This window comes from Mycena indigotica (genome assembly GCF_014461135.1).
Source record: "Mycena indigotica strain 171206Taipei chromosome Unknown Mind.scaff0008, whole genome shotgun sequence".
NCBI classification, from domain to species: Eukaryota; Fungi; Basidiomycota; class Agaricomycetes; order Agaricales; family Mycenaceae; genus Mycena; species Mycena indigotica.
The window spans coordinates 3424111-3433948 of NW_023503007.1; the positions used below are offsets into that span (position 1 = coordinate 3424111).

General features: G+C 58.7%; 2 protein-coding genes across 2 annotated transcripts; both read right to left on the reverse strand.

The window, feature by feature from the left end:
- Positions 1 to 59: 59 nt before the first annotated feature.
- Positions 60 to 1555, reverse strand: MIND_00957100 (Oleoyl phosphatidylcholine desaturase; the record flags this gene model as incomplete). The annotated part of the gene is made up of 4 exons (XM_037366187.1): positions 60 to 297; positions 346 to 1050; positions 1109 to 1191; positions 1244 to 1555. 4 exons carry the CDS (start codon positions 1553 to 1555, stop codon positions 60 to 62), a joined length of 1338 nt encoding a protein of 445 aa, XP_037217599.1.
- A 286-nt stretch (positions 1556 to 1841) lies between these two features.
- MIND_00957200 (putative Phosphoenolpyruvate/pyruvate domain-containing protein) lies at positions 1842 to 3261 on the reverse strand (the record flags this gene model as incomplete). The annotated part of the gene is made up of 9 exons (XM_037366188.1): positions 1842 to 1969; positions 2021 to 2141; positions 2193 to 2327; positions 2377 to 2505; positions 2548 to 2639; positions 2694 to 2711; positions 2759 to 2820; positions 2875 to 2909; positions 3214 to 3261. 9 exons carry the CDS (start codon positions 3259 to 3261, stop codon positions 1842 to 1844), a joined length of 768 nt encoding a protein of 255 aa, XP_037217600.1.
- Positions 3262 to 9838: the final 6577 nt, after the last annotated feature.

The following is a 9838-nucleotide window of genomic DNA, read 5'->3' on the forward strand; positions in this document are numbered from 1 at the left end:
AAAATGAACGAAAGCAGCCCAGTGAGATAGTTAGTTAGTTTTTTTTTCAGAGTCACGGTCTACTCCGACTCCGAGTCGACGTCGACGCCCGAGTCCGAGTCGGCCGCGGCGTCGGCGAACGCATGGTGCATCCTGGCGACGCCGTGTGCGTTCTTGTAGAAGACGACGTCGCCCTCGTCCTCGACAAACTTGCACTCCTTGTACACGCGGTACATCTCCGCCCAGCTCACCGGGTTGCCCTCCACAGGCAGCCCCGTCGGCGCGAGCACTTTCCGGAGAGCGTGGGTAGCTTCGTGGCTGTTGAAAATATTAGGACTTGAGATGACAAGAATGGGTGGGACTCACGCGTGGTAGTGCGGGATGACGCTGCAGACATGGTGCAGCAGATGCGTCTCTGCGATGCTGAGGGTCGCATGTGACCCGATCCACGCCATCACGCGGCCCCAGTCGCCCATGAGCTTGCGGTCGACGGTGGCGAGCGCGCCGCGGGTGAAGGTGTGCTGGGGGGCGCGGTAGTGCGGGAGGAGCGGGTCCGTGTGCTGCAGGAACGTGATGAGGATCACCCAGTGGTTCACACACAGGTACGGCACGCCGTACGCCCTTAGAAACGGCGCCCAGCCCCACACGTGCACCGACACCGCCATCGCGGCCAGCCAGAGGAAGACGCCGAGGTCCGCGACGAGCACCTGGCGGTAGTGGTGCGGCGAGAACAGCACCGCGTGCGGGTTGAAGTGGTTCGTCCACTTGGGGTAGCGCGCCTGCCCCGAGATGTTCACGAGCAGGTACAGCGGCCACCCGAGCGTCAAATACGACAGCAGCCCGAGCACCTCCCCCGCGGGCGAGTGCCCCACCGCCTCCCACAGCTCCGCCCTCATCTCCGCGGTCACGTGGGCCGGCGATCCGCGGGGGTCCTCGCGCGCCGGGTCGAGCGGCGGGAGCCCCATCTCGGCGCGCGTGCGCGGGACGAACACCTGGTCCTGCGTCATGTGCCCCGTCGCCGCGTGGTGCTTCGCGTGCGTGACCTTCCACGCAAAGTGCGGCACGCCCATGCTGGGGGGGGGCAGCGTCAGCGGGAACAGGGGGAAAGAAAAAAAGGACAGGGGCGTACGAGGAGTGCAGCGCCCACCCGACGACGTTGTTCGCCATCTTGGACTCGGCGAAGGCCTGGTGCGACGCTTCGTGGGCCATCACCTGCATTGGGTCAGTATAAAAAAACAAAGCTTTTGCGTCTGGATCGACTCACCCAGAGCCCCGTCCCGAAGAGACTCGACCAGAAGGCGTACACCGCCCATATCGCGAACCGGGCCAACGATTGGGCGAGCGGGTGCAGCGGGTGGCGCGCGAGGGCGGCGTCTGCGAGGGAGGCGGCCTTGTGGCACGCCAAGATGACAAAGAGGTTCCAGACGAGGTGCACGGCGGAGCGCGGGCCGGAGCGCTTGAAGCAGTGCGCGGGGATCGCGGAGAGGAGCTGCTTGATGGTGATGTCGGGCACAACGTACACGCCCTGCTCAGACTCCGACGCGGGCGGGCGGGTGCGGTTGCGAGAAGGGCTCATTGCGGGAAAAGGGAGGAAAGGAATGTGGAGGCTGCTCAGACGGAGGGGGGAAGCCAGCCCTATTTGCCAGCGAGCCCGCCCGCTTAAAAGGCCGGCCAGCTGTCTCCTCCTCTCATTCCCCCTGTGTGATGTCTCTCTCTCAGGAGTAATTATAAAGTGGTGCTGATTCCCGAGCGACAGGTGGCGTCGATTGCGAGACGAGACAGCGTGAATTCTCCGTGGAGAACAAAGACAAGACTCAGGAACTTGCGCTCCTGTCGGCACCGCACTAAAGTACTACTAGTATTCATTGCACACCAGAAACTTTACTGAGCGCCGCGCCGAACCCGTCCGCGAGCGTGTCGATGTCCGTCGCGACGCTGACCATGTCGAAGCCCTGCGCGAACCGCCGCTCGGCCTGTTCCCCCGTTAGGCCTAATGCGTTGCGTTACCTAATGATTAAACCACAATAAATGCGACACGCACAGAAGATGCCCGCGACCTTGCCCGCCCGGTGCGTCTCCTCCAGGATGCGCGCGATCGCGGCCTCGTGCGCGGCCCCGCCGAACTCGGCGCCCATGCTCACCGCGAGGTCGAACGGGCCGATCTGCCGGCGGGGTCACCATCAGTGATGATCATCAGAGGAGAAGAAGCCCACGAAGGTCGCGTCGATGCCCTCGCGCACGATGGCGGCGATCTGCGCGACGGCGTCGGGGTGCTCGATCTGCACGGTCACGAGGACCGCGTCGTTCGCGGCGTCTTTGTAGGCCGCGTTCAGCGCGCCGGCGGCGTGCTGGGCATGTAAGTAACCCTTTTGTTCTGCGACTGGATGGGCAACTGACAGTGAACATCGGGCCGTACCCGCGGATCCCGACGGGCGGGTACTTGCACGCCGCGACGACCTTTCGCACGAGCTCTGGCGTGTTGGCCATGGGGACCATGATGCCGTGCGCCCCAGAGTCCAATGCGCGCTGCCGTAGTTGAGTATCAGGAGGCTCAGAGAAAGTCGCCACCTTGATCATCCACGGCTCGTCCGCGGGGATGCGGATCAGCGGCGACGCCCCGCTCGCGGCGACGGCGTTGTTCAGGTCGTAGAAGTGGTGGTCTAGCAGCGCGGTTACAGTTCAGATCGGCCGTCGCGGAGAGAGCCGCAGCTTGCCCGTGATCAGCCCGTGCTCTGCAGCGCGGATTCAGCGTTGTTACTACTGCTACTTTGCGGCGCACCAGCATCGATAAGGACCCAGGAGATGCCCGGCGTGCGCGCGATCGTCTGTGCGATAGCGGTGCTGACAAGCGGCATGAAGCACGGCACACACAATCGCTTGTGGCGCTCTACTAACCTCGGAAGGGTAAGCCACGCCCCGGCCGCGCGGGCCTGGGCAGCGAACTTTTTGGCGCAAAGGGATGCTCAGCGACATGGTGGGTGGGGAAGAAGTGCGGGAAAATCGGACCGTGAGATTGCAGATAAGTAAATTGGAATAAACACGATCACGCGCAGGTCATGTGCGCCGTCGTCGCCTAGGTGCATCAACAATTGCGCACCCGTTTTTAACACACAACTGCAGTGCTTAGTCATTAACACAAACCCCCTTCTATCTTTCTGAAACTTAGCAAAAATTAGAGTCCACTGGCAGATCCAATGGAAATATATTTTTTTCAGTACAGTGGTGTCCATTTACCAAAACTCCTCCCCTGCTCAAGCCCAAGCCCCCGAGCCTCTTGAGCATGCTTGCTCTCAGGCTGAACACTCAAAAACTAGAGGTTGAGCCTCGGAGTCACTGTCCTGTGTGTTAGCTAAAATTACTGTATATATCTATGGACACTATTGTGTTGATCCTGTACTCAGTCAGCTCTAAGCCGCTGTAGCACAGTCAGAATACAATAATACACAAGTCACGTTGCACATACCTCACTGTTCGGGAAAAGAACGAGTGAGGCTGTACGACGGATCACTAGCTACTTAAGCGTCCACTCTGTTGTCCTGATCCGTGGATCAACACACCCCCAATGGAGGAAAGCAAACAACCACCACCCCCCATGCAAGCACCTCCGACTCTCTACTCCATCACTCCTAGTGCCTGATGGTGGCGTTCAAAATCAACTTGGGCAAGCGACTTTGTGAGAGTATTGGCAACGTTGTTATAGGTTGACATATGCGGGAGAGAGATTTTGCCTTTCTCGATTACATCATTGATGTACTTGTAGCGCATGTCAATGGCTTTGGCACGGCTCTGGAACCTCTGATTGAGCGAAATCTTCCGGGCTGCATTGTTGTCACTTCGTATTGGAGTCGGACCCAGCAGAGACTTGCCCAGGCCAGTAAGTAGGCTCCTGAGCCAGCATGCCTCGTGCGCAGCCTCAGCAGATGCCACGTACTCTGACTCCATCGACAACCCCGCAACCAGTTTTTGTTTCCAAGATGACCACGATATCATGCCGGAGCTGAGCGAGAAACCGTACCTATGACCGATTTGCAAGTATCCGGATCGTTGGCGTAATCCGCATCTGAGTATCCCGACAGGCGAACATCGTCACCGCCCAGGTGCAGCGAGTAGCCTTGTGTCGACTTCCAGTATTTCACAACGCGGATTGCCGCCAGCCAGTGAGCCTCTCTATAGCAGTCTAGGAAGCAAGCTAGGTGGCAGATGGCAAAGGCCACGTTGTCAACGTCGGGCTCGGGCCGTATCGGGGCGTTGGGGGAACCGACTTCGAAGGGGTCTGGGAGCACGAGAGATGGGTATTCGCCCGGAGAATAGACGATATTAGCCTAGCAACTACATCTTGTAAGTACGGTTTTTATATGCTACAATATTAGGGATGGATCGGATGGGCGCCAGGTCCCAGGGCGGATCGGATGGGCGCTGCGTAGGTCCACAGGGGTGAAGGGAAGGGGTTGAAGGAATGGGGGATTGTCGAAGGGGCGGCGGTATGCGGGCCCGTGCGGGCCTTATAGCCCGGACGGCCCGACCCGAACCGTGACATCACCCCCTCCGTTGTGGGCGGCGCCTCAACGCCCTATGGGTCCGTGTCCCCTGGTCTTGTTTTCGGATCTTCCATCGGCCGTTTATGAGTTCTTCGCGGGGTGCGAACGGGTTAAGAATATAGAAATCCTCGAGTGCCTCTTCTGCGCCTTCCAGTTTGTCCCGCAGTTCCCACGTCCACTCTTCTCGAGGGTAACCTTTCCACTGAATTAGGTACCTCAGGCGATGTCGACCTTGCTTGCATACGAGGGAAATGGCCTCGACTTCGTAGTGAGGCTCGCCGTCCCGCATCTCTGCCGGGGGGGCGGGGCGGCCCATTGGTGATCCGCTACTGGGGCGTTCCACGGTCGTAATAGTGCCGTGTGGAATACGGGGCTTACGCGCCAAGTTGGGGGTAGCACCAGTTCATAGGATGTTTTACCCACTTTGCGCTTGACTTCGAACGGCCCGAACCTCTTGTCGTCCAGTTTTTTTGAGGGTCGATCGCTGGTCAAATTCGTCCCCTGGAGGTAAACTTTGTCCCCTTCGGCGTAATTCGGGTCCGGAGAGTGTTTTCGGTCGTAGTATTTCTTCATCGTTTCCTGGGCTTCTTTCATAGCTTCGGCCACATCGGCCCGGGCTTCCTTCATTCGTTCGGCAAACACCGTAGCGGCCTCGGTCGGGACCTCTTGCGGGGCCTCGGACCCCTTTCTTGGGTGGAATCCCAGCGTGAGGAAGAAGGGCGAGAATCCCGTTGAAGAGTTAACCTTGTCATTAAACGCGAATTCCGCTAGGGAAAGCCAGTCGGACCAGTCGCTCTGCTGGAAGTTGCAGAATGTTCGAAGGTATTGCTCGACCTCCATATTCGCACGCTCTGTTTGCCCGTCCGTCTGTGGGTGATACGCCAATGAAGATCGAATCTTGATTCCCAGCAATTTGCTCAAGTCGCTCATGAAATGCCCGATGAATTGCTGGCCCCGGTCGCTAGTTACTTCCTCTGGGAATCCGTAGTCCTTCCAGACGTGATCGCGATATAGCCGAGCGACTCCTTCCCCGGAGATGTTTCCCGTGCATGGGAGTACGCGTATCCCTTTACCCAGTCGATCGACGATTACGAGAATGGCGTTGTACCCGGAAGATTCGGGTAGTTGAACGATCAGATCGATTGATATGCGCTGCCATACTTGAGTCGGCACGCTATTCGGGACCAGGGTCCCTACGGGGCGTCTCGGGAATATCTTCGTTCGTTGGCACAACGGGCAGGCCCGTACGTATGCCTGGCAATCGGCTTGAATAGACGGCCACCAGTAGTTGCAGGTCGTCAGCTCGAGGGTTCGATGCCACCCCGGGTGTCCCACGATAGGGATGTCATGGTGTTGCCGTAGCACCCGATGCCTCAGTCCCATAGCCGGGGGTACGTATACCAGTCCGTTCCGAGTCTTGAAGCCGTCATGCTGTTCCCAGCCTTCCGGTTCTCCGTCTTCCCAGAGTTTGAGGACCTTTTCCTCAGTGGCCGATTCGGCCCGCCGGATCGAGACCATCAGCCCGTTGCCCTCCGTATGCTCCAGTGTCAGCATAGCGCGGATCGCGTGTTCCTTGAATAGCCCCGCCGGGAGTAGGACGATGTCCTGGTTATCCTCCTTCCCGTTGTCGTACCCATTTCGTCGGGATAACGCGTCGGCCCGCCCGTTCGTTTTCCCCGGTTTATGTAACAAGGAGAAGTGATACTCGCTCAGTTTGAGAGACCATCGTGCCTGCCGCCGGTTCAGTTTCTTAGCCGTCATGAAGTACTCCAGATTCTTGTGGTCGGTCCAGATTTCGAACGGCTTATCTCCCCCGTTCTGAAGATAATGTCGCCACTCGGTAAGGGCCCGCATGATAGCGAGCATCTCTTTGTCGTGGATGTCGTAGTTGCGCTCGGTGTCGTTCATGGCCCGGGAGAGAAATGCGATCGGCACCCACTTCCCCTCCTGTTCTTGCGAAAGGACGGCCCCGGTGGCGAAATCGGAAGAGTCCGCTTCGACCCGCCATGCCCCGTGATCCGTAGGGAAGTGTAGTACGGGTTCATCAGTGACCCGGTCTATCAAGGTCTGAAAGGCCTCCTCTTCTTCCGGTCCCCATTTCCATGGGCTGTCCTTTCGGGTCAGCCGGGTCAGTGGCTTGGCGTACGCGCCGAAGTCTTTGATGAATCGTCGGTAGAAGTTGAGGAACCCCAGGAAGCTTTGAACCTCTCGCAGGTTACGAGGTCGGGGCCATTCGCGCACGCCAGCGACCTTGATCGGGTCCATGCAAAGTTGCCCGTTCCCGACGATCACACCGAGGTATTCGACTTCGTTCCGCTCGAAGTCGCACTTGTCCGGTTTCAGGTACAGTTGGTTGTCCTTCAGGATCTGTAGGACCTCTTTCACCGTTGCGCGATGTTCGGAGAGGTCACTAGAGTATATGAGGATGTCGTCCAGGTACACGATCACGCGACCCTGGGAGATCAGGTTGGAAAACAATTCGTTCATCATGGATTGGAACGTGGCCGGGGAGTTGGTGAGGCCGAAGAACATCATGAGTGGTTCGAATAGGCCCCGATTGGTAATGAACGCGCGCGGCTTTCTCTTCGTCGCCTTCTTTTATGCGGATGTTGTTGTATCCCCAACGTACGTCGAGCTTGGTGAACCACCGGGCGTTACGTAACTTATGCATGATGTCCGATATGAGTGGTATCGGGTATCGGTTTTTGATGGTGATCTCGTTTAGCTTCCGGTAGTCCTGTACGGGCCGTAATTTCCCGTCCTTCTTCTTGACGAAGAAAAACGGGGATGCGTATGGGGATTTCGAGGGCCGAATCCGCCCGGTTGCCAAATGTTCCTTGATGAATGTGTCAAGCTCTTTCTGTTCCTCTCCTGATAGGGGAATGCAGCGCCCTTTGACGGGTTCGGCGTCTGGGTGTAGTTCAATGGCATGGTCCCACTTCCTCCGTTCCGGGAGTTTGTCGAAGTCCTGTTTTTCGAAAACCTCTTTGAATTCCTCAAGGTAGTGCGCGGGTACGCTCTCCTCGGTGGTTCGGGGCTTCTCGGCAGCGTGGGCGGCGGCGGCCAGTTTGGTGGCCACGCTCTGCATGGCTCGGATGTGGGCGGGCGCGTTCGAACCTTCGTCGTAGATCCGCGTGACGAAGAGGCGATCCCCTTTGCCCAGGGGTTCGTTGTCCTCTTCGTCCCATTGTTCCAGCAATCGGGCCCGCTTGCACTCGGGCGGGCATCGGGTGAAGGCGATCGCCCCTTCGCGCCAGTCGATCACGGGATTGTGCTTCTTGAGCCAGTGATGCCCGATGATCACGTCACTGTTCCCGGTGTCCGTGATGGCGAACGTCAGAAGTTCGGAGTGATCCTGAATGGTGACTCGTAAGCGGGTAACGTGGGTGATTGCCCCGTCGGCGTTGATCGTCCCGTCGGCGTTGTACACTGGGACTGGGTGCGGTAGGGCTTCGAGTTCCAGTTGCGAGTCCTCCGCGAACCGCTTGTGCATGAACTCGGAGGTGGCGCCACTGTCAAGGAGGGCGTCAACCGAGTACCCGCGGAGGTCGTTGACCCCTTGGAGGGTGACGGCTACCCGCGTAGCCGTGGTGCCTTCACTTTTCCGAAAGAGGGGGGAGCATTTTGCAGTTGTCGCAAAGCTTCGGCTACGTCGGGGGTGTACCCCGTTCGTATGAACTCTTCTAGTTCGGGCCCGTTCTCGGCTCGTCGGGCCGGATGTATCCACTGTTGTAGTTTCGAACGAGCCTTCTCGGGCTGATCTCGAATTTGCGCAACAAGCCTCTCGGCGCTGGCCGCGGGCCAACTTTTCCAAGCGGGCCTCGGAGTGTCTCGTATGGTTTTATGCGGGTTTTTTCTGCGGGTGGAAACGGTGGGTTGCGGGGTTTGTTGTTCGGGGTTGGTTTCTACATCTGGTCCCACGTATCTCTGGATTGGCAACACGGAATATCGATTATGCGGGTTGTAACTAGAGACACTTGTGGTATACGTTGGCGAGGGCGTAGGCTTCACTCGCGACGATCGCCAAAATCCGCTTTATCCGCGTTATCTTTGACAAACTCGGAGAAGATAGCCCGGATCTGGTTTGCCGATGCGGCCCGGTTCGGGCACATCCGACTGATGTGTCCTTCCTGGCCGCAGTTGTAGCAGCGAGTGCTGCGGGCCGTAGCGGGGGCCTGGGCCCGGTCGATCTCCATAGGCGCGGGCCCCGTCGAGGGTCCGGCGACCGTGGTTGCCCCGTTTCCTCGGGGTGCGGCCACGGTTGGTCCAGTGGCGCCGATCGCTGCGTTTCGGGCCCAACCGTTGAACGGGTTGCGGTTGCTGAGCCCGCTCTTGGCGGGGGCAGGCGCCGTCGGGGGCGTTTTGGCCCGAGGGTGGTTAACCTTGTGGCTTTCGTCGAAAATGCGGTAGCGGCGGAGTGCGCCGTCTTGCTTGATGGCCTCTGCCTTCCAGGCCTCGTAGGTGTCAGGGAGCGTGTCCTTTCGGTAGACCGCGTTCGTAACGCCCCGGAGCATACAGTTCTTGGCGACGCGAATAAGGTTAACGTCGTCGTAGTGCGCGACTTTGTTGAGAGAGTCGAGGACCATGAAATAACTAGTCGCGTCCATGTCTTTGGTCTGGACGAAGGTTTCCATCTTCTGCTGCGCGATTTCGGCGTGAGCTTCCCTGCGGAAGGCCGCGATGAAGGCTTTTTCGAAGCCTTCGTACGTAGTATAGGCTGCGGCGGTACGGAGCTTCATGGCCTGGGAGACGTTTTCTTTCCACGTGACCGCGTTCCCGCCTTTGATATAGGAGAGTGCGTACGAAATCTTTCGCACCTCGTCGTTGTAAACATTCGGGTTGGCTTCGAAGGCCAACCAACAATCGGCCAGGAAGGCGTCTACTTCGCTGGCGTCGCCCGTAAACTCCTTAGGGGAGAGACGGTCACTCGTGTATTTCCCCGTGGGGCCGATGAGCCAAGTCCTCTCTGGCTTGGCGGAGCAGATCGTAGCTCTGCATGACTCCCTGCTGTACAGCTGCGTATTCCCCGTTTACTCGGGACAGCTCGGCCTCGAGGACCACTTGTCGATTCGTCAGGGCGGTGTTTTCCACCTTGAGTTGCTCCATCTCCTGACTCGTTCGGAACAGATGGGCGAACAGGAACTCCTGTTGTTCGTTATGGCCCAGGGCCATGAATCGGGCACGTTCGTCCCCCCTGGCTTGGGGGGGTGCCCATCGCACTTGTCGTGCTCGGTAGACATTCGTCGCGCTTCTTGCGTTCGTGGGGGAGGCTAATATTGTGTCAACGTCGGGCTCGGGCCGTATCGGGGCGTCGGGGGAAC